Source organism: Salmo trutta, chromosome 17 (genome assembly GCF_901001165.1).
Source record: "Salmo trutta chromosome 17, fSalTru1.1, whole genome shotgun sequence".
Classification (NCBI taxonomy): Eukaryota; Metazoa; Chordata; class Actinopteri; order Salmoniformes; family Salmonidae; genus Salmo; species Salmo trutta.
Genome location: NC_042973.1, coordinates 47,217,855 through 47,244,621, shown reverse-complemented (window position 1 = coordinate 47,244,621; position 26,767 = coordinate 47,217,855). Strand labels below are relative to the sequence as shown.

The following is a 26,767-nucleotide window of genomic DNA, read 5'->3' as shown; positions in this document are numbered from 1 at the left end:
AGAAAATGATGTGATGCTTTAGAAGCTTTTGATAGGCAAATGGACATCATTTGAGTCAATTGGAGGTGTACCTGTGGATGTATTTCAAGGCCTAATTTCATCCCTGGTTCATCCTTGGGAGCAATTTCCAAATGTCTGAAGGTACCATGTTCATCTGTACAAACAATAGTACGCAAGTATAAATACCATGGGACCACGCAGTCGTCATACCGCTCAGGAAGAAGACGCGTTCTGTCTCCTAGAGATGAACGCACTTTTGTGCGAAAAGTGAAAATCAATCCCAGAACAACAGCAAAGGACCTTGTGAAAATGCTGGAGGAAACAGGTGCAAAAGTATCTATATCTATAGCCACTGCTCCAAAACCACCATAAAAAAGACAGACTACGGTTTGTAATAGCACATGGGGACAAAGATCATACTTTTTGGAGAAATTCCCTCTGGTCTGATGAAACAAAAATAGAACTGTTTGGCCATTATGACCATCATTATGTTTGGAGGAAAAGGGGGGGGCTTGCAAGCCAAAGAACTCCATCACAACCGTGAAGCACGGGGGTGGCAGCATCATGTTGTGCGGGTGCTTTGCTGCAGGAGGGACTGGGGCACTTCACAAAATAGATGGCATCATGAGGATGGAAAATTATGTGGATATATTGAAGCAATATCTCAAACATCAGTCAGGAAGTTAAAGCTTGGTCACAAATAGGTCTTCCAAATGGACAATGACCCCAAGCACACTTCCAAAATTGTGGCAAAATGGCTTAAAAGGACAACAAAGTCAAGGTATTGGAGTGGCCATCACAAAGCCCTGACCTCAATCCCATAGAAAATTTGTGGGCAGAACTGAAAAAGTGTGTGCGAGCAAGGAGGCCTACAAACCTGACTCAGTTACACCAGCTCTGTCAGGAGGAATGGGCCAAAATTCACCCAACTTATTGTAGGAAGCTTGTGGAAGGCTACCTGAAACATTTGACCCAAGTTAAACAATTTAAAGGCAATGCTACCAAATACTAATTGAGTGTATGTAAACTTCTGACCCACTGAGAATGTGATGAAATAAATAAAATAGAAATCATTCTCTCTACTATTATTCTGACATTTCACATTCTTAAAATAAAGTGGTGATCCTAACTGACCTAAGACTGAATTTTTACTCGGATTAAATGTCAGATATTGTGAAAAACTGAGTTTAAATGTATTTGGCTAAGGTGTATGTAAACTTCCGACTTCAACGTGGCTATGATGTTTTATTATGACAGAGACAACATGGGAGCGATGTTTGATGATGAGAGAGAAGCAAGAGAGGTTCACTTGTCTTTCGAGAGCTACAGCAAATATGTTTTTAACTAACCCACTCACTGTTCCATCTGTGGCTACAGCTTTAAATTTTTGAAAGGCCAGAAGGCGGTCATTCAATCCCACAAGTCAATGCGGTGAAGATGGCGGCGGTCTTGGAAAGGAGTTTTATAGAGATATGTGGATTTGAGAGGGAAACCCTACCAAGATTCCGGGAGATAACTGTAAACCCCGGTAAAACTTTGTGAATATTAAAATATTGTTCCGCTTTCTATTTACTGATATGAAAGGTTTTTGTGACTAACGCTGTAGTGAGGTCGTGAGTGACTCACCATTAGGGCCGCTTACGCGCTAGCTCAATGTGTTGGTTAGTTAGCTAACGTTAGCTACTGACATCCATGGAGCGGGCGTGTGGTGTGCGCTAATAAGATAGCAAGCAAGGTAACTGTGTCCTCTGCAGGTTTATTGTGTTGCTCCCGAGCACCACAACCCCAATTTATAGCTAGATACTTCGCTTATCTACACCGTACGCCGAAATGATTTTCAATTATCAGTATTCTAGCGCATAACATAAGCAGGTTGTTAGCTACCGTTAGCTAGCTAACCGCTTTTGACCACGGTCTGCTCGTTTTATAGCATACTGTAGCGATGGCTTCCAGATTCTGAAAGGCAATGTTAAACTATTGGTTTTATATTGACATGTATTCGTATAGGAAATGTATAAATGTCTGCTTTTTTGATATATCATTCATTGATCGCTAACGTTAGCAACCGTAGTTATTGGACACAAAGTTGTTGGTCAGTCTGGACTCCGGCACAGTCCCAACAAACCTAGCAAGTTGTTTAACCACCTGTCCGTGTCAGACCAACACAGTTTGAGAGTGTCAACAAGCAAAGCCACTATGCAACATTCTATTGGAACTGACCAGACGACATGTATGGTTTCTCAACAGGTCTGAATGCTCTTCCTGGCGGTGTAAAATACCCAGACAGCGCAGGAGGCTTTCATTATGAGGAGAGTGGAAAACTCCTGTCCATCACTAGCAACAGATGCATACACTGGTGAGTTGTGGTATGTAGGTAACTGCCAAAATGAAAGTTAACACTGGAGTAAATTAGGGATCCAAAGTATATTGAAAGTTTCCACACAGGTGTGGTTCCTGAGTTAATTAAGCAGTTAACATCCCGTCATGTATAAAAATTGCTTTTTTTTGGCTGCCATGGCTAGAAGAAGAGATCTCTGACTTTGAAAGAGGGGTCTCAAAGCAGTAAAGTGTGCTTAAAGGATGCATGTGTCTGTCTCCAGATCTCAACCCAATTGAACACTTATTGGAGATTCTGGAGCGGTGCCTGAGCCATCGTTTTCCACCACCAATAACAAAACGGCAAAATTATGGAATAATGGTGTCGAATTCCAGACATTTGTAAAATCTTTGCCAAGGCGCATTGAAGCTGTTCTTGCGGCTCACGGTAGCCCAACTCCTTAAGGCACTTTGTGTTGGTGTTTTTTTTTTGTCTGTCTGAATGTTCTTATATACTTGTTCTGTTTTTTGATCTTTTGACAACATACCAGCGTTGATTTAAATCTATAGCCAGACTGTGTTCTCTTGCCAGACTGTCCTAGACTAGTCTTGGAGGACTACTGTGTGTGACATGGGTTCTATCACACAGTTTCCAGACTGAGAAGCCACACGATGCAGATGGCACTGACCCGGGCTAGCCATGTGTCAATGTCGATTTAATTTGACGTGTAGAACAAACACAGCTTCCTGAGGCCTTCATTGGAATTGGCATGCTGTCTCATCTATGTCCTCTCTCCAGGTCCACCTCTGGGGACACAGTTCAGCTGGTGGAGCAGTCTCTGGACACCAACCTACTGAACAATGCTGTTAAACTCAAGATCACACACTGCCCCCTGCTGCCTGGAGGTGTACACATCCAGGAGACCCTCAACAATGTCATCATCCTCATTGTCACCAATCAGACCGTGCACCGGCTGGTGCTGCCACACCCCACACGCATGTACCGCAGCGTAAGTCCCTCTTTTATTTAGAACGTTTCTAAACCAAAATGCATGAAAAGTATGTCCGAAGCAGGGGTGGAGTTGGGAAAATAATTTGAGGAACATTTTGGTTGACAGCGCAGCACAATCTTAGGCACTCCCTCAAACCACTGCATTGTAAGCAAACAAGAAAATGCACATCCAGAGGCGCCGCTTCTCGTGGCCTGTGATTTTAATGTGGGGAAACTGAAATCCGTTTGACCAAATCTTTACCAGCATGTCACCTGTGCAACTAGAGGTGACAACTCTTGATCACCTTTACTCCACACACAGAAATGCATATAAGGGTCTCCCTCGCCTTATGGCAAATCTGATCATAACTCTATCCTCCTGCTTACAAGCAAAAACTAAAACGTCAAGTACCAGTGATGTGCTCAATACGGAAGTTGTCCGACGAAGCGGATGCTAAGCTACAGGACTGTTTCGTTAGCACAGACTGGAATATGTTCAGGGATTCATATAATAACATTGAGGAGTTTACCACATCGGTCACCGGCTTCATTAATAAGTTCATCGACGACGTCGTTCCCACAATGACAGTACGTACATATCCCAACCAGAAGCCATGGATTAAAGGCAACATCCGCACTGAGCTAATGGCTAGAGCTGCCTCTATCAAGGATAGGGGCATTAATCCAGATGCTTCTAAAAAATCCCGCTACGACCTCCGGCGAGCCATTAAACAGGAAAGCGTTAATACAAGACTAAGATCAAATCCTACTATGCTGGCTCTGACGCTCATTGGCTGTGGCAGGGCAATCAATCTCTCATAGGTTACAAAGAAAAACCCAGCCATGTGCTGCCCAGTGACGCCAGCCTACCAGACATGCTAAATGCCTTCTATGCTCGCTTTGAGGCAACCAACACGGAACCATGCATGAGAGCACCAACTGTTCCAGACAACTGTGATCGCGCTCTCCGTAACTGATGTGAGTAAGATCTTAAAACATATTAACATTCACAAGGCTTCGGGGCCAGACTGAGTACCCTGACATGAACTCAGATCGCGCGCTGATCATCTGCCAAGTGTCGTCCCTGACATTTTCAACTTGACCCTGTCTGTAATTCCTAAAATAAAATGTGTAGGGTTGTCACAATACCAGCATTTTTACTTCAATACCAGGTTTAGTGTCACAATACTTAGTACAATCACTTTACTCAATACCAAAACGATACCACGGGAACAAAAAAAAGGCATATTAGCCCAAGTCACAGAATTGCACTTGGTCCAGATGGATAAACTCAGCTACTGCGCTGTTCAATCATTGGGAATCTTTTGAGTTCAATATCATTACATTATAATTTTATGTAAAACATTTTCAGACAGCCATGTATGCATTCATTGTACAATCATACAATACATTTGACTTAGTTTTACCAAACTACATAACATAATGGTAATTTGAGTGGTAAATCTCTTGATAAAACGGGTAAATCAAGATGTAGCCTTGGCCTATTCACAATACAGGTGAGTGCGTGTGCATGCATTGAGTGACTGAGCTTGTTTTGGCTGACATCTGTAGCCCCATGAAAATCTGTAACCCTTCCATTTAGGATTTATTTCATTGTACTGAGCAACAACATTTGCATAGAAGTAGCTTTATTTTATAAAAGTGCACGCTGTTTCTTTAACCAGTAATAACGTCAATCACGAGGCAAGACGGGGGCAGCCCGTCGGAGCCCTATTCAGTCAGTTCGCTGAGGCAATAGATCATCTTTGGGAGAGGTGAGAGAGAGCGACTGATATTTAAGTGAATGAATAAAGTTTCGGTGGCAATCAGCATGTTTTGTGTTATGGTTGGCATATTATCCCAAACAAGGTACTAGGGGTAGGGAATTGATGTTGGCTTCGGCTGTAAGCTAGCAAGCAAAGTTCGACTGCAAAGCTGGAAGCTACCGGTATCTTGTTGTATTGTAAAGTGTTTTAGCCTGTATGGACGTTGTTTTGAGAACAGTTTCAAAATGTCTACGTGCTGTGTCCCATTATTCAAGTGTGTTAACTTCTGTGCAGCATGAAGGGAGGTAACATGATGCAGCCCAGACTCCGAGTGCAGGCTAAGTGGAGCAGGCACGGTGTGCTATAAGTGGGGCATTGGCTGCGCTGATAGACTTGATCCGTGAGACACATTTGACAGAAGTACCGAAACTAACAAATTCGACCACCAAACTGTTTTTCATGTTCTAGTATCAAAGTACAGAAGTTTCGGTATCCTGTGTAACTGGTTTCAAGCAGACCTCAGTAGTCCCTGTACGCAAGAACGACAAGGTAACCTGTAAATGACTACCGCCCCATTGCACCCACATCTGTAGCCATAAAATGGTTTGGAGGGCTGGTCATGGCTCACATCAACACATCATCCCAGACGCCCTGTACCCACTCCAATTCACATACCGCCCCAACAGGTCCACAGATGATGCAATCTCTCTTGCACTCCACACTGCCCTCTCCCACCTGGATAAGAGGAACACCTATGTGAGAATGTTGTTCATTGACTACAGCTCAGCGTTCAACACCATAGTGCTCTCTAAGCTCAGGACCCCGGGACAGAGAACCTCCCTCTGCAACTGGATCTTGGACTTCCTGACAGGCCGCCCCCAGGTGGTGAGTGTAGGCAACAACAACACATCCGCCACGCTGTGCCTCTACACGGAGGCCCCTCGGGGACATTGAGACGGCTTATAGGGAGGAGGTTAGTGACCTGGTAGCGTGGTGCCAGCCCAGGACAACAACCTTTCCCTCAACATCAGCAAGACAAAGGAGCTGATCGTGGACTACAGGAAATGGAGGGCCAAGCACGCCCCCCATCCACATCGACTGGGGTGGAGTGGGTCAAGAGCTTCAAGTTCCTCTGTGTCCACATCACTAAGGAATTTACATGGTCCACACACACCAACACAGTCGTAAAGAAGGCACGACAACGCCTCTTCACCCTCAGGAGGCTGAAAAGGTTTGGCATGGGCCCTTGGATACTCTAAGTTCTACAGCTATCCTGACAGGTTGCATCACCGCCTGGTATGGCAACTGCTTGGCATCAGACCGCAAGGCGCTACAGAGTACATCACTGGGGCTGAGCTCTCTGCCATCCTGGACCTCTATACCAGGCGGTCTCAGAGGGAGGCCCTAAAAATAGACTCCAGCAACCCAAGTTGCCAAGCACGGCAAGCGGTACCAATGCACCAAGTCTGGAACCAACAGGACCCTGAACAGCTAAATAGTTAACCAAATAGCTACCCATATCTGCATGGATCCCCTTTGCACTAATTCTTGACTCATCACATACACTGTTGCTACTGCTTATTATATCTATCCTGTTGCCTAGTCTCTTTACCCCTACCTATATGTACATATCTATCTCAATGACCTCGTACCCCTGCACATTGATTTGGTACTGGTGCTCCGTGTATATAGCTAAGTTGTCATTACTCATTGTGTATTTATTCCTCGTGTTATGCTCTTTCTATTTTTCTCTCTGCATTGGTGGAAAGGGCCTGTAAGTAAGCATTTCCCAGTTAGTCTACACCTGTTCACGAAGCATGTGACAAATAAAATTAGATTTGTATACAAATATGCTTTCTCCTTCCTCACCTCTCTTCTACAGGAGCTGGTGACAGAGCTCCAGATGCAGTCTATCTTCACAGACGTGGGGAAGCTGAGTCTTCAAGACCCAGCCCACAGCGCGGTGATCCCCAGCCCCGTAGGCCAGACAGCAGGCCCCACCGCCTCAGCAGCCTGGCTCAGCCACCAGGGAGAGGCCCACTATGCCCTGGCTTCACCTGCTGGGGGCATCCTGGTCATCACACTGCCCCCACATGACACACAGGGTAGCATGACCGTTCTGGAGCTGAAGAGGAGCTCTGTAATGCAGAGACTCGCTGGCTGGATGCCAACTGCAATCAGGTTAGAAATCATGTTGTTGTTGTCCATGAATAGGTTGAGTCTGGGTCCGTGCCATAGCCCCATTGTGTAAAGCAACACTGGTTTTATTGTGTGTGTGTGTAACCCTCCCTGTGCTCCTGTGTCCCATCCAGAGGTGAGCAGAGTCCTGGGGACTTGGCCCTGAGTCTGGCAGTAAGGGAACTGGAGGACGACACCTTCATCTTCGCTCTGTGTCAGGACCATAAACTACGCATGTGGTCCTTTAGGGTCAGTCCCGTAGAAATACTGTGGTCAGTCTGCATTAGCCGCAGTTCAGAAGCATACCTGTGTGTTTTGCCAAGAGATGTCCTTTAGAGGAAGGATGTTAAGCTTCATTTTTCATTTGAATGTAAAAGTAGGCCTAATTGATACCTAAAAAAAGTTTTTGCTAAAATGATGTCCCTCCCTCCTACAGGACCAGGTGTGTCTGATGGAGACTGACATGTTGGAGTACATGCCAGCGTGCCGCGGCGTGAAGGGTTCCCCAGGGCAGGGCCATCGGCTGCGGCTAGCCTTCTCCCCCTCTACGGGGCTGTGTCTGGCCGTATACCTGGCCGTACCTTCCAGGGGACAGTTCACTGTTCTGCAGCTGGTGGCAACGGACAACAACCGCTACAGCCTGGACCACATATCCTCGCTTTTCGCCACACAGGTACGTGGAGAGAGGCGGGTTGACTCTGTTAGTGGGAGAGAGATTTTTGTTAGCTGATGCGGCTGTAATGTGTGTGTAGGTAGGATAATATTTTAAAGGAAAATCTCATCAGTAATGGACTGTTTTGACTGCTCTCCTGTATTAATGTGTTCAGGAGACACTGGTGGACTTTGCTCTGACCTCCACGGACATCTGGGGCCTGTGGCTGGACGATACCAACCAGACCGTGGTGAAATACATCAACTTTGAACAGTGAGTATTACACTTAGATTATCCTTTGGATAGTGTAATGGACTCCTATGCTTATACACTCAACGGCCAGTTTTCTAGGTACACCACCCCGTTCACGAAAATGTATTTTTATTTTACCTTTATTTAACTAGGCAAGTCAGTTAAGAACAAATTCTTATTTACAATGACGGCCTACCGGGAAACAGTGGGTTAACTGCCTTGTTCAGGGGCAGAACGACAGGTTTTTACCTTGTTAGCTCGGGGATTCGATCTAGCAACCTTTCGGCTACTAGCCCAATGCTCTTACCACTAGGCTACCTGCCGTCCCGGGTCGCACCTACAGACAGGGAGTTACGTGGCTTGTTTATATAATGCAGGCAGGCCGGCATCGCAGCATTCGACGAGCGAAGCGAGTGACCTAAGAGACTTTGGGTGCGGTATGATCGTCAGTGCCTGGCGCGCCAGATCCAGCATCTCAGAAACGTCCGCCCACTCGTGGGCTTTTCACGCACAACCGTGTTTAGGGTTGACTGAGAATGGTGTGACAAACAAAAAAACGTCCAGTCAGCGGCAGTCCTGTGGGCAAAAACAGCTTGTTGATGAGAGGTCGAAGGAGAATGGCAAGAATCATGCAAGCTAACAGGCGGGTCACAAACAGACAAATGACGGAGCAGTACAACAGTGTGTAGAAGGGCATCTCGGAACACACAACTCGTCGATCCTTGCCACAGATGGGTTATTGCAGCAGACGACCACGGCGGATTTACACTCCTATCAGCTAAAAACAAGAAGCAGCAGCTCCAGTGGGCACGCGATCACCAACGCTGGACAACAGAGGAGTGGAAAAACATTGCCTGGAACATGACAGTGAGTTCAGTTTACTTGAGTGGCCTGGTCAGTCCCCAGACCTCAACCCAATAGAGCATCTTCAGGATGAGATGGAACGGACTGTTCGCAGCATGAATGTACTGCCGTCCTATCTGCAGCAACTGCGTGATGCCATTGCGTCAGCATGGACCAACAACTCTGTGGAACGCTTCTGACAACTTGTAATATGCCCCAAAGATTTCAGGTAGTTCTGGAGGCAAAGGGGTGTCTGACTGGGTACTAGATGGGTGTACCTAATAAAGTCTATATCAATATATCCAAAATAATATTATTTGGAGTGTGGTCATTTATTTATTTTTTTAACCTCCTTTATGATATGTCTTAGTTCCACGGCAGGTCAGTGGAACCAGGTTTTTGTGCAGCCTGCCCCTGAGGAGGAGGTCCACATCGGAGCAGACCAGGACCCCAGGGTAAGACAACACCACATCATTCACCGCTGATTTCAATTGTGATTTGAACTGATTAATCAGAATTTTCTTTAAAAAAAAGAAAAAGTATGACTTTGCCCTCTATCCATACATCATTGCAATTGATTAGGGGTGTAACGATTCACCAATACGCATCGGTCCCTGGGTCAAATGTTTAAGATGAGATCATCTGTCTGCGGGACCCCAAACGGATTCAAATGTAGCATGCATTGGTCAGAAAATCCATTTTAAGACGTTACGAATTACCGGTTGAATAAAAAAAAATTCTCATATTACTTTCTTTCTACCTTCCGAAGATTCCTTTCACAACTGGTGCGCCCTGTCCTTCAGTGTGGATCTAAGCATGTAACTGCGTTGACGGTCATTGATTTACTAGTCGTAAACAACCCCAGGCAATATCAGTAGCCGCGTCAAACTACACGCCTTGCGCAGCTTCGCGGCACCTTCGGCTTTCAACTGCTTGTAAAAATGGCTTGCGCGCACTATTAGCTTTTATGAGTTTAGTGATAACCAATCAAATTTGCTGGGTTATTGTTCTGAAATGCGTTGTTTTACCGGAATAAAAGCAAGCTACTGGAGACAACTCTCGTGAAGTTATAACTGCTGATCTGTGCTTACTTAGGATTTTACTTCTGATTGTTCAGGTTCACCGTCAGTAGTAGTTTTGGTGGTTTTGCTTTAGGAGAAAACGGCGGCACTGGCCGCCACACCACCGTTATTGTTTTTGTTGCAGAGTTGAGGAGCGTTGCTCAACATGATAAAAAAAAAAAATAATCATTACAGTATGTATCGCGCTCTTCTATCGCTTGTGCAATGATGCCCAATAACTCCTTTGTTGTAATATCGCAAACGGACGTGGAGTCCAGGTTTAAAGAGTCGGTATGTCCATTTTTAGATGTACAGGGGAAAGTTGATGATGTCGTAACGGCTCTAATCACTTTCGTGAGCCGCACTGCATGGCCGACACGGGAGCCCCCTGAGCAAGGCAGTTAACCCACTGTTCCCCGGGCGCCGAAGACGTGGATGTCGATTATAGCAGCCCCCCCGCACCTTTCTGATTCAGATTTCAGTTGAATGCATTGTTGTACATCTGACTAGGTTATCCCCTTTTCCCTTTACGTACACCATGGACATAATTTACACAAACACACAAGGAGAGAAGTTAGTTCAGAGAGGCCCAGCTCAGGAGCTCCATCAGCAACAGATTTTAATTTAGAAGGGAAAATGAATGTGTTTATGCATCGTTTCGATCCTCTAAACAAACCGAATCGTTTCAAACTAAAGCGTATCTCATCGGAGCCCATGCTACTAGATTTGAATCATCTTGAAGGGGGAGATCCACGTCCCTACAATTGATCAACTCTCCCGAAACAAGTATCCTCTTTTTCCATATTGTCACTATTGGGCCTCCCCACAAGAATAACGCTACACTTTATAATCAAGCTAATTTGTCTTTGTGTTATGACAGGAGACCTACCTGGACATGCTATTCTCCCCCCTGAGATTCACTGCCTCTGCTATAGTCAAAGCCTTACAGATTTACAGGAGAGGCACAGAGAGAATTGCTGACCTCCCCTGGGAGACCCTCAAGAAAGAAGTGACGGTGGCTGTGGAGAACGAGGTAAGCTAGACCAGCTCTTTGCTTATTCGCTCTCGCTCTCCCCTTTTCCTCCCTTTTTTAAATATTGACTGGTTTCTGCTGGTTTTTCAATATGTATTCCCCTCTCTCCCCTGATGTAGCTGCAGAGCAGTGTGACAGAGTTTGAGTTTAGCCAGGAGGAGTACAGGCAGCTGCAAGTGGAGTTCTGGTCTAAATTCTACGCCTGCTGTCTGCAGTACCAGGAGGCTCTGGCCACTCCGCTCGGCCTACTGCTCAACCCACACACACACATGGTCTGTTTGCTCAAGAAGGTACGGAAGGAGAGGCACGCACACGTACAGCTCCATGTCTTAAACACACACAACTCTCTTATACGTGTCTGTTTGTTTTATGTTTTCTGCGTAGTTTCTTCAGGACCATCTATCCCAAAAGGGACTAAGGGGACCCCGTTTCTATTAAAAGTATTTCTGGATATCTTTCCCGGATTTTTGTCAATCAGTGAATGACTGTGTTTATTCAAGGGCTTTGTGTCGTTCCTGCTGCCCTGCTTTGCTGTGGACCACCTGTACCTGTCCTTTGACGAGTACCTGTTCTCAGAGGAGGAGACGCCTGTCACTGAAGGTAAAGACCTTTCTCCAAACCCTTTTGCTGTCCGCTACTGGTCAGTCCCTCCAGAATTTCACGGGATTTGTTTGTGATATTTGCGGGCGAAATGCTTGATTTGGCTGCGGCAATTCTGACATTTCGCATGGCGATATGCATTGGTTTTGTCCAATTTGTCGCAAAAATTGTGCTGACCGAGGGGAAAAAGTTTGACACGTGGCTTGATTGAACAATATTATGCGGCAAATGTGTGGTGATTGGTTGAAATTGCGAGCTATCTTTTTGTACTGTGGTGATGGGTCAGTTTTATGTGATATTATTGGGATTTGAATGTTATGTGCAGTAGAGTGCGACCGATTAATCGGCATGGCCGATTAATTAGGGCCAATTTCAAGTTTTCATAACAATCGGTAATCTGCATTTTTGGACGCCTATATATGGCCGATTTACATTGCACTCCACGAGGAGACTGCCTGTTACGCGAGTGCAGCAAGGAGCCAAGGTAAGTTGCTAGCTAGTATTAAACTTGTAAAAATAAATGAATCTTAACATAATCATTAGTTAACTACACATGGTTGATGATATTACTAGTGTAAATAGCTTGTCCTGCGTTGCATATAATCAATGCGGTGCCCGTTAATTTAGCATCGAATCACAGCCTACTTCGCCAAACGAGTGATGATTTAACAAGCGCATTTGCGAAAAAAGCACTGTCGTGGCACCAATGTACCTAACCATAAATATCAATGCCTTTCTTAAAATCACTACACAAGTGTATATATTTTTTAAACCTGCATATTTAGTTAAAAGAAATTCATGTTAGCAGGCAATAATAACTAGGGAAATTGTGTCACTTCTCTTGCGTTCTGTGCAAGCAGAGTCAGGGTATATGCAGCAGTTTGGGCCGCCTGGCTCATTGCGAACTGTGTGAAGACCATTTCTTCCTAACAAAGACTGTAATTAATTTGACAGAATTGTACATAATTATGACATAACATTGAAGGTTGTGCAATGTAACAGCAATATTTAGACTTAGGAATGCCACCCGTTCGATAAAATATGGAACGGTTCCGTGTTTCACTGAAAGAATAAAAGTTTTGTTTTTGAGTTGATAGTTTCTGGATTTGACCATATTAATGACCTAAGGCTCGTATTTCTGTGTTTATTATATTACAATTAAGTCTATGATTTGATAGAGCAGTCTGACTGAGCGGTGGTAGGCAGCAGCAGGCTCGTAAGCATTCATTCAAACAGCACTTTCCTGCGTTTGCCAGCAGCTGTTTATGCGCTGTTTATGACTTCAAGCCTATCAACTCCCGAGATTAGGCTGACAATACTATAGTGCCTATAAGAACATCCAAAAGTTAAAGGAAATACAAATGGTATAGAGAGAAATAGTCCTATAATAACTACAACCTAAAACTTCTTACCTGGGAATATTGAAGACTCATGTTAAAAGGAACCACCAGCTTTCATATGTTCTCATGTTCTGAGCAAGGAACTTAGACGTTAGCTTTTTTACATGGCACATATTGCACTTTTACTTTCTTCTCCAACACTTTTTGCATTTTTTAAACCAAATTGAACATGTTTCATTATTTATTTGAGGCTAAATTGATTTTATTGATGTATTAAGTTAAAATAAGTGTTCATTCAGTATTGTTGTAATTGTCATTATTATATTTATTATATATATTGTTTTATTTTGTTATAAATATTTATTTTATATCGGCCGATTTTTAATCGGTATCTGCTTTTTTTTGTCCTCCAATCGGTATCGGCGTTGAAAAATCATAATCGGTCGACCTCTAATGTGCAGTGATTGGTCAAATTTGCAAGCCCTTGCATATTATGCAGTATCGCGTTGGGACTGACTGGTTCTCTCATGCCTCTGTATACTGGTTATTTTATGTATAGATCTAGTAGCCATTTTAGATCCAGAGGGCTCTTTACCCACTTTAGTCACTGGGTTTTATTTTTGTCAACTGTATTTAAAGTAGCCATTTTGGCTCAAAGTACCAAGTTGGTTTTGTTGTTGTAAGGTAGACATTTTGGTTCCGTAACACCTCCCTAGACTCATCCTTTCCCTTTCTGTTTAGTTATGTCTTGGCTCTTCTGTGCTCCCCACTGACCTCGGTTTCCCCTTTTACCACGTTTCCCTATGGCCAGACCCAGAAGTTAGTCGTGACGTGCTGCAGCTGGTGCAGTGTCTGAGGCTGGTGAGTGACGCGGTGCCGGGGGACATGGCCTATGAGATGGAGAAGGCCCTGGAACATTTACAGTCACCTGAGAGGGCTGCAGAGATGGTGCTGGAGAACCTACTGGCCAATGACAAGTCAGTACAAAACACACACGTCAACAGTTTACCTTTTTTCGAAATGCCTATGTACCGTCTATGGAGGTAAATCTGAAAGTCAATGAATTGACAAATTCTCATTGGCCATTTTTTCGATCTTCAATTCTCATGAATTGAATTTCAACCAACAAACCTTCTTGACCTCCTATGGGTCCTACACATTTAGGCATTGCTATGTTGTGTGATTGACCGTTACGCATCTTTCATTCCCATCGTAGTGAGAATGTGATCGAGGACATTCAGAACAAGCTGCAGGACATCCGTAACCCGGTGTCGGCCATGGCTGCGCTGATCAGAGAGATGGACCTGGAGACGGACTCCGAGCCACGAGGAGAGGGACCTCTCACCACAGGTAAACTCCTAGATAATATTAGACCTACCAACGCTAATATCTCAACACAGATTAGCCCTAGATAATGCTATGCAATGTCTGTTTTATCGACCCTTAAGTTTTGATTCTATTGTTATTTGAGTAGAAACCTAAGCTGAATCCTGTTTGAGCTTAGTCTGTGTTCAAACTGCGGTCAGACTTCTAAATGAAAATACTCAGACTGGTTCAAGTGTAAACTGGTGTGTGCGTTTGTTTTTTACGTGTGTGTCTCGCTTGTGTGTGTCACAGCAGGCCTGTCGGTGCGTATCAGTCTGTCCCAACTGTATGGCAGCAGTGTGGCGGTGGCTGTTATCTGTCAGGCTGTCTGCCAGATGGCCATGACCAGAGTCCTGTTCTGTAGGGACTTACTCATACTGCAGCAGCTCTACCTACGCCTTGGAGACAATGTACGTACACACACACACTGTGCCCAATCGTACATACTCCAGCATGTAAACACGTGTTACAGTATTTCTTGACGTTTGGACTCATACCATACCCACTTTCAGCAATTCACATCTCAAGCTACTCCTTTGACTTAAAACGTGTGTGTTTTCCAGGTGTTCCTGGCTGGAGGGGATCAGCTGCTCCAGCTACAACAGGACCTGATCCCCCGCTCCTCTCACCTGCTCTCCTCCTACTATCTCCTCAAACAAATCAGCCAGAGCCTGGCCACTGCCGTGCCCCTCGACATCATGTACGTCCACACACACCCACCCATGCTATACAGATACTACCGGCAGCGTATATGAGGGTTCCTCAGAGAAACTAAAATGTTACTTGATTTTTCTTCTCCAGAGATGCCAACCTGCAGCACCTGTCAGTCTTAGAGCTGTCTGATTCTCCAGCCCTGGCCAGCAACAGATCAGGTGTGTTTGAGGGGATCACAGCGAGGCACAAAATCACTCATCTTGATCACATAATGAGTAGTTATTAAAAGTCTGACTGCAACGTAGTCGATCTCAAACACGCACTAAATCCTTTCCACCCCCCCCCCCCCCCCCCCCCCCCCCCCCCCCCCCCCCCCCCTTTAGTGTTGAGCCCTCAGACAGTTGTGGAGCTGTTCTACCAGAGCGTAGCGCGGAAGGCCATCATCACCCAGATCTACTCCCAGCAGCAGAGCACGGCCCTACTCCACTGGCCCCAAATGGTCTCCAGCGTGGTCACCCTGCTGGCTCAGCAACTGTATCCTCACACACACACCGCTAGGCTAGCTCTAGCGTCGCTATATGCTTCAGGCAAAGCTATTCTAATCCTCAAACGCAGCTAGACTGGAGTTGGACTGCTTTATGCTAGGTGTTTCTTCTATTTCACAGGCATTAGCGTACGCTAGGCTAAGATTGATATGCTTTAGGCAAGTTTTGATTATTAACCTCTGAGAGTTGCGATGAGGTGTACTGTATATTATGAAGAAGTTGTCCCTTAACACACTCTCTCTAGTTGGCCTAACAATCCAGGCTTCCAGTTCCCTGAATGTCTGATGGGCAACTGCCAGTACACACAACTGCAGGTGAAAAACTTCCCACAGACTCAACGACCCTCTCACATAATATACTGAACAAAAATATAAACGCAACAACAATTTCAAAGATTTTACAGTTCATCTAAGGACATTAGTCAATTAAATGAACTAGGCCCTAATCTATGGATTTCACTGGGGATAAAGATGAGCGGCTGTTGTGACCATGCAGTACGACACGTCTCTTCGCGTAGTTGATCAGGCTGTTAATTGTGGCCTGTTTTAATGTTGTCCCAATCCACTTCAATGGCTGTGCGAAGTTGCTGGATATTGGCAGGTACTGGAACACGCTGTCGTACACGTTGATCCACCATCCCAAACAAGTGAGTATGCAGACCATGGAAGAACAGTGACATTTTCAATTTCCCCACACAACGCCATGCACGCTGTCTGCCCGGGACATTTGAAACGGATTCATCCGGGAAGAGCACACTTCTTCGATGGCCACTGTCACGCTGGTGAGCATTTGCCCACTGAAGTCATTTACGACGCCGAACTGCAATCCGGTCGTGACCCTGTTGAGGACGACGAGCACGCAGATGAACTTCCGTTAGACGCTTTCTGAAAGTTTGTGCAGAAATTCTTCGGTTGTGCAAACCCACCTTTTCATCAGCTGTCTGATCTCCGACGATCCCACAGATGAAGAAGCCGGATGTGGAGGTCCTGGGCTGGCGTGGTTACACGTGGTCTGTGGTTGTGAGGCTGGTTGGACTTACTGCCAAATTCTCTAAACGATGTTGGAGGCAGCTTGTGGTAATTTAATGGTCATTTCTCTATCTGGCAACAGCTCTGGTGCACATTCCTGCAGTCAGAATGCCAATTGCACAATCCCTCAACTTGAGACATCTGTGGCATTGTTGTGTGACAAAACTGCACATTTTAGTTGGCCTTTTATTGTCCCCAACAGAAGGTGTAATGATCATGCTGTTTAATCAGCTTCTTGATATGCCACACCTGTTAGGCTGATGGATTATCTTGGCAAAGGAGAAATGCTCACTAACAGGGATGTAAACTTTTTTGCACAAAATTTGAGAGAAATAAGCTTGTGCGTATGAAAAATGTCTGGGATTTTTTATTTCAGCTCATGAAACATGGGACCAACAGTTTACATGTTGCGGTTATATTTTTGTTCAGTGTAGTTATGTTAGGTTGTCATTTTTTTCTCCCCACTGCATAACCAATTTCCCAATTGGAACAATAGATGTATGTATTGATTGAATCTCATAGCAGATTTGAATGAAAATCATACAAATGCATTTGAAATGGAATCCATTCTCACGCTCTCTCTCTCTCTCTCCAGGAGTATGTGCGTCTCATTGGGCCCTGGTGTCAGGTGAACGTGGGCTCCTGCCGCTTCATGCTGGGCCAGTGTTACCTGGCCAACGGAGAGGGACAGAAGGTGTGTATTTCTGTGTGTTTTTTCCTTTCAGTGCATTTGAGCATACCATTCTGAAATAACTTTGTTTCTGTAGTTCCACGGGCAGTGGCTGTAACTGTATCCTCTGCTTTTCGACCTGTAGCATCAGTGCCTGTTGTGTTCTAATCGCAATCATGTTTCTAGCCGTGTTTTTTTTTTTTTTTACCCCCTGTCCTGTCATCTTGTTTCACCAGGCACTGCAGTGTTTTCAGGAGGCAGCGACAGAGGTGGAGAAGGAGGAGTTTCTGCTGAGATTGACAGGAGCTGAGGAGGAGGAGGTCACAGCCGCCTCAAGACTACAGTACTACAACAAGGTTACTATGGATTAGTGTTGCACGGTATACTGAGACTTTGGTACTTTTTCGATACTGGAACATAAAAACAAAACGTTTGGTACTAGTACTTTTGGTACTTCTGTCAAATGTGTCATGGATCAAGTCTGTATCAGTGATTTTCCCCCTTATAGCGCGAGCGCATTGTGCCTGCCCCACTTAGCCTGCACTGGGAGTCTGGGCTGCATCATGTTAGATCTCCACTTAGCCTGCACTGGGAGTCTGGGCTGCATCATGTTAGATCTCCACTTAGCCTGCACTGGGAGTCTGGGCTGCATCATGTTAGATCTCCACTTAGCCTGCACTGGGAGTCTGGGCTGCATCATGTTAGATCTCCACTTAGCCTGCACTGGGAGTCTGGGCTGCATCATGTTAGATCTCCACTTAGCCTGCACTGGGAGTCTGGGCTGCATCATGTTAGATCTCCACTTAGCCTGCACTGGGAGTCTGGGCTGCATCATGTTAGATCTCCACTTAGCCTGCACTGGGAGTCTGGGCTGCATCATGTTAGATCTCCACTTAGCCTGCACTGGGAGTCTGGGCTGCATCATGTTAGATCCCCACTTAGCCTGCACTGGGAGTCTGGGCTGCATCATGTTAGATCTCCACTTAGCCTGCACTGGGAGTCTGGGCTGCATCATGTTAGATCTCCACTTAGCCTGCACTGGGAGTCTGGGCTGCATCATGTTAGATCCCCACTTAGCCTGCACTGGGAGTCTGGGCTGCATCATGTTAGATCTCCACTTAGCCTGCACTGGGAGTCTGGGCTGCATCATGTTAGATCTCCACTTAGCCTGCACTGGGAGTCTGGGCTGCATCATGTTAGATCTCCACTTAGCCTGCACTGGGAGTCTGGGCTGCATCATGTTAGATCCCCACTTAGCCTGCACTGGGAGTCTGGGCTGCATCATGTTAGATCTCCACTTAGCCTGCACTGGGAGTCTGGGCTGCATCATGTTAGATCTCCACTTAGCCTGCACTGGGAGTCTGGGCTGCATCATGTTAGATCCCCACTTAGCCTGCACTGGGAGTCTGGGCTGCATCATGTTAGATCTCCACTTAGCCTGCACTGGGAGTCTGGGCTGCATCATGTTAGATCTCCACTTAGCCTGCACTGGGAGTCTGGGCTGCATCATGTTAGATCTCCACTTAGCCTGCACTCGGAGTCTGGGCTGCATCATGTTAGATCTCCACTTAGCCTGCACTGGGAGTCTGGGCTGCATCATGTTAGATCCCCACTTAGCCTGCACTGGGAGTCTGGGCTGCATCATGTTAGATCTCCACTTAGCCTGCACTGGGAGTCTGGGCTGCATCATGTTAGATCTCCACTTAGCCTGCACTCGGAGTCTGGGCTGCATCATGTTAGATCTCCACTTAGCCTGCACTGGGAGTCTGGGCTGCATCATGTTAGATCTCCACTTAGCCTGCACTGGGAGTCTGGGCTGCATCATGTTAGATCTCCACTTAGCCTGCACTGGGAGTCGGGGCTGCATCATGTGAGCTCTCTGCTCATGCTGCACAGAACTTAACACACTACTAATAATAATACAAAACGGCATGTAGAAATTTAGAAATTGTTTTGTGAACAGTAATTAACAATGTCCATACAAGCTAGAACACTTTACAATTCAAGAAGATACCGGAAGCTTCCAGCTTTTGTAGGCCTAACTTTCCTTGCTAGTTTGCAGCTAAAGTGAAAATCTATTCACTACCCATAGTACTTTGTTTGTGGTAATATGCAAACCATAATGCATAATATGCTGATTTCAAAGCTGATATGGCTTATTTCTTTTGCCTCGGTATCGAAGTCAAAATTCTGGTATCGTGACAACAATACTATGGATTGGAAAGCCTTCTTTGAAACACAATGTGGATATGTGTGCAGGTTTAATTGTGTGTGTGTGTTAGGTGTTGCGGTTACTGGAGGATGTTGGTCTACCAGAGCTGGTCATCCATCTAGCCACTCTGGCCATAACGGAGGCTGTCAACGACCCCAGGAGTCAGGCTGCCCTGTGGACCCGCATCTTCAAGCACCACCTGGACCTGGGACACAACAGCCAAGCCTACGAAGCCCTCACACAGAACCCTGACTCTAGCAGGCAGTTGGACTGTCTGCGTCAGCTGGTAGTGGTTCTTTGTGAACGCTCTCAACTTCAGGACCTGGTCCAGTTCTCCTACGTCAACCTGCACGACGAGGTACACACACACACACACACACACACACACACACACACTTTCTCTTTACATTTGGTTAGAGCCCATTATGGACACACTAGATAATTGTATTAGATCAGTATTTGACCCTCCCCTTGTGTCCTCCTCTGGCTGCAGGTGGTCAGCATCATTGAGTCCAGAGCCAGAGCAGTGGACCTGATGTCTCACAACTACTACGAGCTGCTCTACGCCTTCCACATCAACAGACACAACTACAGGAAAGGTAAGAGGAGCCTGGGACTTAATGCTTGTAGCTGTTTGAAAAGGGTGATGGTATTTTTAACCGCCGTCCAGTTTGTTTGTCCCTCTCTCTGTATGGTGCGTTTTATATAACTGTGTTTTCTCTTCTAGCGGGTACAGTGATGTTTGAGTACGGCATGCGTCTGGGCAGGGAGGTGAGGACCCAGCTAGGTCTCCAGAAACAGGTTAACTGTTACCTGGCCTCCCTCAACTGTCTACGACTCATCAGACCTGATTACGCATGGATCGTACAGCCGTCCTCTGGAGCCGTGTATGAGAGGCCTGGCGCGTCACCGAAAAGGAACTACGACGGAGAGTTTGCTACTGGTCCAGGTGGGACGAGATACGACAGCCGTAGCTGTTTTGCGTCTATGTGCTACTATTTGTTGGGTTGTGAAATGTGTCTGACAGTGAAGTGATGACGGTTCTAAAGTAGATTGATCCGTGTGTCTGCAGTGAGTGGTCAGATAGACATCCTGGAGCTGAAGGACCTTCAGAAGGAGTACGCCCTGGCTCGTAGCCGCCTCAACTTGGCTCAGCACCACCCGCCGTCCGCTGCCATCGCAGGTACAACACTGACACAAAATTCCTTCAAATGTATGAAAGGAACCATGTCAAGGTGAAATGTCAGTCAGTAAGCTATAGTCAATTCACTGTAGCCTTTGGCTCTTCTTTTAAGTGATCATTTATTCCTGTAGGGCAAGTCATCTCTTCACAACTCCCCCGATCTATTGCCAGAAATCTAATAGAGTACTGTGTGTGGTGTTGCAGGCAGTGCCTCTGCAGTAGAGATGGTGTCCCTGCTGGTTCAAACAGGACTGTTTGACTGTGCCCTCTCACTATGCCAGACCTTCAAACTGTCCCTCACGCCCATCTTCGAGGGGCTCGCCTTCAAGTAAGTTGGTAGCTTCGTTAGGGCAGTCTGAACTCTACGGAGTGACTTGAATTTATATGCATATCTCTCGTTGACATTGCATGATTTACGTAAATGCCATAGTTATGCATGTACAGTGCATTTTGAAAGTATTCAGACCCCTTGACTTTTTCCACATTTTATGTCACAGCCTTTGATTACATTGATGAGGGGAAATAAAACAATTTACACACAATACTCTATTATGCCAAAGCAAAAACGGGTTTCTAGAAAGTTTTGTAAATTGATTAAAAATACATTCCATTTACGTAAGTATTCAGACCGTTTACTCAGTACTTTGTTGAAGCACATTTGGCAGCAATTACAGCCTTGAGTCTTCTTGGGTATGACGCTACAAGCTTGGCACACCTGTATTTGGGGAGTTTCTCCCATTCTTCTCTACAGATCCTCTCAAGTTCTTAGGTTGGATGGGGAGCGTCGCTGCACAGCTATTTTCAGGCCTCTCCAGAGATGTTCGATCGGGCTTAAGTTAAGGCTCTCAAGGACATTCAGAGAATTGTCCTGAAACCACTTCTGTGTTGTCTTGCCTGTGTGCTTAGGGTCATTGTCCTGTTGGAAGGTGAACCTTTGGCCCAGTCTGAGGTTCTGAGCGCTCTGGAGCAGGTTTTCATCAAGGATCTCTTTGTACTTTGCTCCATTCATCTTTCCCTCGATCCTGACTAGTCTCCCAGTCCCTGCCGCTAAAAATCATCCCCACAGCATGATGCTGCCACCACCATGCTTCACCGTAGGGATGGTGCCAGTTTTCCTCCAGACGTGACGCTTTGCTTTCAGTCCAAAGAGTTCAATTGTGGTTTCATCATCAGACCAGAGAATCTTGTTTCTCATGGTCTGCGAGTCCTTTTGGTGCCTTTTGGCAAACTCTAAGCTGGCTGTCATGTGCCTTTTTACTGAGGAGTGGCTTCCACCAGGCCACTCTACCATAAAGGTCTGATTGGTGGAGTGCTGCAGAGATGGTTGTCCTTCTGGAAGGTTCTCCCATCTCCACTCTGGAGCTCTGTCAGTGAACACCAGGTTATTGGTCACCTTCCTGACCAAGGCCCTTCTCCCCCAATTGCTCAGTTTGGCCAGGCGGCCAGCTCTAGGTAGAGTCTTGGTGGTTCCAAACTTCTTCCATTTAAGAATGATGGAGGCCGTTGTGTTCATGGGGACCTTCAAAGCTGCAGACATTTTTTGGTACCCTTCCCCAGGTATGTGCCTCAACACAATCCTGTCTCGGAACTCTATGGATAATTCCTTCAACCTCATGGCTTGGTTTTTGCTCTGACATGCACTGTCAACTGTTGGAACTTTATGTAGACAGGTGTGTGCCTTTTCAAATCATGTCCAATCAATTGAATTTACCACAGGTGAACTCCAAGTTGTAGAAACAGCTCAAGGAGGATCAATGGAAACAGGATGCACCTGAGCATAATTTCGAGTCTCATAGCAAATGGTCTGAATACTTAAAGTACCAGTCAAAGGTTTGGACACCTACTCATTCAATGGTTTTTCTTTTCTTTTTACTATTTTCTACATTTAAGAATAATAGTGAAGACATCACAACTATGAAAATAACACATATGCAATCATGTAGTAATCAAAAATGTTAAACAAATCTAAATATATTTTATTTGAAATTCTTCAAAGGAGCCACCCTTTGCCCTGATGACAGCTTTGCACACTCTTGGCATTCCCACATATGCTGAGCACTTGCCGGCTGCTTTCCCTTCACTCTGCGATGAAACTTATCCCAAACCATCTTAATCACCCTACTTCAACCCAATTGTGGAGGCTAGGTCATCTGATGTAGCACTTCATCACTCTCCTTCTTGGTCAAATAGCCCTTACACAGCCTGGAGGTCTGTTGGGTCATTGTCCTGTTGAAAAACAAATGATAGTCCCACTAAGCGCAAACCAGATGGGATGGCGTGTCACTGCAGAATGCTGTGCTAGCCATGCTGGTTAAGTGTGCCTTGAGTTCTAAATAAATCAGTGTCACCAGCAAAGCACCATCACACTTCCTCCTCCATGCTTCACGGTGGGAACCTCACATGCGGAGATCATCCGTTCACCTACTCTGCATCTCAAAGACACGGTGGTTAGAACCAAAAATCTAATTTGGGCTCATCAGACCAATGGACAGATTTCCCTGAGTCTAATGTCCTCTCGTTTCTTGGCCCAAGCAAGTCTCTTCTTATTGGTGTCCTTTAGTAGTGGTTTCTTTGTAGCAACACAGTCTCCTCTGAACAGTTGATGTTGCGATGTGTCTGTTTACTTGAATTCTGAAATATTTATTTGGGCTACAATCGGAGGTGCAGTAAGCTCTAATGAACTTATCCTCTGCAGCGGAGGTAACTCTGGGTCTTCCTTTCCTGTGGCGGTCCTCATGTGCGCCAGTCGTGGTGGATGGTTTTTGCAATTGCAATTAAACTTTCAAAGTTCTTGAAATTTCCCTGATTGACTGACCTTCATCTCTTTAAAGTAATGGACTGTTTCTCTTTGCTTATTTGAGCTGTTCTTGTCATAATATGGACTTGGTCTTTTACCAAATAGGGCTATCTTATGTATACCACCCCTACCTTGTCACAACTGAACCCATTAACAAGGCACACCTAATTAATTAAATGCATTCCAGGTGACTACCTCATGAAGTTGGTTAAGAGAATGCCAAGCGTGTGCAAAGCTTTCATCAAATAAAATATATGAACACTTTGGTTACTACATGATTCTGTGTTATTTCATAGTTTTGTTGTCTACACTATTTTTCTGCAATGTAGTATAAATAAAAACCCTGGAATGACAAGGTGTCAACTTTTGACTTGTATGTAAATAAGCTTTTTTTTTTATACATTTGCAAAAATGCAACAGTTTTTGCTTTGTCATTATAGGGTATTGTGTGGAGATTGATGGGGGAAACATGTAATTTAATCCATTTTAGAATAAGGCTGTAACGTAAGAAAATGTGGAGAAAGTCAAGGGGTCTGAATGCTATCCCAATGCACTGTATTTAGTCTGTAGTGGACAAAGTAAGCAGTTGTGCCTTGTCTGAACTCTCATGCACATACAGGGGTTTTATTCCTGTTGGTTCATAGTGGTGTGATGCTAGCTTTTTTATTTATACAAAAACTTATTTTTTTAGGTGTATAAAGTTACAGTACGGTGGAGAGGAGAGTCAGAATGAAGCCTGGAACTGGCTGGCTGCCAATCAGCTGTCTACCATCGTCACAACTAAAGAGTCAAGGTTAGTTGTTTTAAATTTGACCACTTCATAGTACAAGTTGGTTGGTAATTCCACTGTGGTGCTGTTGAGAATATTAAACAGTTCATCATAAAAAAATATTAAATTGACCAATTAAGCTGAAGTGAAGTCGTGCGAGTGAAAAAATGCTAATAGTTGTACTTTCCCTCCCCAGTGCGACAGATGAGGCGTGGCGCCTGCTGGCCTCCTACCTGGAGAAGCACCCTACACAGAATGCTCAGCACCATCGCTGTGTCATCAACAAGCTGCTGTCACACGGTGTACCGCTGCCCGACTGGATGGTCAACACCTACAAGGTGAGAGAGTGCAGTATTTGTGCTAATATTGCACTAAATGCGACGCTGTGCCGTTTGAGATGATGCAAGACACATTTTCCGAAAAGAATTAGAGCCCGTAAATATATTTTCTATTTGCATTTGCTCCCCTGTATTGTAACATAAGCCTGTTTGCTCAGGGCGTGGACGCTGCAGCGTTGTTACGGCTCTACCTGAACTATGACCTGCTGGAGGCAGCAGCTGAGCTGGTGTTGGAGTACGTAGACGCTCTCCTGGGGAAGGGACACCAGTACTTCGGCATTGAGGTACATTACAGCAGGGGTTCCCATACTTTTTCACTCTGGCCCCCTTCCAGCATTGGGGAACATCCCACAACCCCCTGGACATTTCAGACAAGTTATAAATAGCTCTCTTAGGTATGCAATGACTGACATGAGGAAAACTGATGCACTACCCAATTTTGTAATTGCACCTTGTGCATTCTACTAATACAACTTTCAAGGGCAAATTGAAAGCTGGACTGAGTTCCTTAATTCACTTCTTTGGGGGGACCCCTCATTACAGCATAAATCACTAGCAATGACTAGTTTTTACCCATTTGAGAACTTGAGTTTCATCTCTAAAATGTAATGGGGATTGATAAGATTTAAAGCCAAATGTTTGTCCGAGATGTTAATGGTGTGTGTGTGTTACAGAGGCCCCTCTCTGCTACAGCATCATTGGTGTGGCTCCCATACACTTCCATCGACCAGCTCCTTCAGGCGCTCAACGAGACCCAGACTAACGCAAGTGTAAGTCCATTTAAAATGCTGTTTTTAAAGCGGTTTGACAACCAATGCTGACATCCAACCTGACTTTGTCATCAGTTTAAATGTTAACACGCGTCACCATGCTTCTTATGACTGTGTCCTCTCAGATATACAACAAACTGCAGGACAAGCTGAATGACTACCACAAACTGGTGGACCAGACGACAAGGCGAAGGCTCCAGGCCCAGTAGCACCTGTCAGAACACAGGCTCAATCTCAACTAATCTTTCCTCCTCACCTTCTTAACTGTATTGGGAAGACTAATGAAAGAGCCATAGCACTGCCCCTCCATATGGTGCGCTTACTGTCACGACTCTCTGGAAGAAGATAAATACACCTATTTTTGTATTAAGGTTAAATTAAACACTTTGTATGAACTTCACCAGATTGAGTTCAGGAAAAGAGTGCATCTTACCTGCTTGTTCCTCAAATGTACTGTATATATTGTTGAGTTCCAACTAACAATTCAAGGTGTTTTCACCTCTGGAGACAATGTATTTTTTACATTGTAATCATATTGAAACATGTCCTTTTGTACTTTGCTGCCTGAACTTTTACAATCATGTTTGTTGTAAATTGTAATTCAATTAAAGTTTTCCTTGGTATTGAGAAGTTGTCCTAAATGCCATTTTTATTAGTATTTGAACACACTGAAAAGGTAGACTCAGCAACATGAAACACAGCAGGGCAACTTCCTTCATAAATCAACAAGAACTCTGCGTCTCAACTTCTCTGAATGTATGCAGGGAAGTATTCAAACCTTACAAGAGCACCATTGGCTCTTACCTAATGTAAGCATGCATTGAAGGTTAAATTGTCATATTGCAGAGTCTAGCTTAAAGGCATTCCAATGTTCCTAGCAAGTAGAACATAATTTAGGGCTGAGAGACCAATTAGAACCACACGTACACTACCGTTCCAAAGTTTTATAACACCTCAAAGGTTTGTTTATTTTCTACATTGTAGAAAACTATGAAATAACGTAACCAAGAGATTCTTCAAATAGCCACCCTTTGCATACTCAACCAACTTCATGAGGTAGTCACCTGGAATGCATTTCAATTAACAGGTGTGCCTTTTAATGTGTTTGTGACAACAGAAGATAGCCCTCTTTGGTAAAAAGACCAAGTCCATATTATAGCAAGAACAGTTCAAATAAGCAAAGAGCAATACAGGAAAAAGTCAAGAACTCTGAACATTTCTTCAAGTGCAGTTGCAAAAATCAAGCGTTATGATGACCGCCACAGAAAAGACCCAGAGTTACCTCTGCTGCAGAGGATGAGTTCAAGTAACTCAACATCAACTGTTCAGAGACTGAATCAGACCTTCATGGTCAAATTGCTGCAAAGAAACCACTAAAGGACACCAATAAGAAGAGACTTGCTT

The 26,767-nt window shown here is 45.0% G+C and overlaps 1 protein-coding gene across 1 annotated transcript; it reads left to right on the top strand.

Annotated features, from left to right (window-relative positions):
* Positions 1 to 1,410: 1,410 nt before the first annotated feature.
* Positions 1,411 to 25,993, top strand: nup160 (nucleoporin 160). Its single transcript, XM_029697081.1, has 30 exons — positions 1,411 to 1,528; positions 2,248 to 2,356; positions 3,116 to 3,326; positions 6,956 to 7,254; positions 7,386 to 7,500; positions 7,688 to 7,924; positions 8,079 to 8,176; positions 9,369 to 9,453; positions 10,940 to 11,092; positions 11,212 to 11,382; positions 11,593 to 11,692; positions 13,844 to 14,009; positions 14,249 to 14,382; positions 14,650 to 14,807; positions 14,961 to 15,097; positions 15,199 to 15,269; positions 15,435 to 15,585; positions 15,841 to 15,910; positions 17,220 to 17,318; positions 17,531 to 17,650; positions 19,577 to 19,864; positions 20,000 to 20,105; positions 20,234 to 20,455; positions 20,579 to 20,689; positions 20,894 to 21,017; positions 24,178 to 24,279; positions 24,452 to 24,593; positions 24,752 to 24,877; positions 25,268 to 25,363; positions 25,489 to 25,993. Exons 1-30 carry the CDS (start codon positions 1,438 to 1,440, stop codon positions 25,570 to 25,572), a joined length of 4,176 nt encoding a protein of 1,391 aa, XP_029552941.1. The 5' UTR covers positions 1,411 to 1,437; the 3' UTR covers positions 25,573 to 25,993.
* The last annotated feature ends 774 nt before the right edge of the window (positions 25,994 to 26,767 follow it).

Bases quoted from the DNA above. Each gene is read 5' to 3' on its own strand.
- nup160 (XM_029697081.1), top strand. From the start codon at position 1,438: ATGGCGGCGGTCTTGGAAAGGAGTTTTATAGAGATATGTGGATTTGAG. The intron at 1,529-2,247 runs GTAAAACTTTGT...GTTTCTCAACAG, and splicing joins GGAGATAACTGTAAACCCCG to GTCTGAATGCTCTTCCTGGC. The intron at 15,586-15,840 runs GTATCCTCACAC...CACTCTCTCTAG, and splicing joins ACCCTGCTGGCTCAGCAACT to TTGGCCTAACAATCCAGGCT.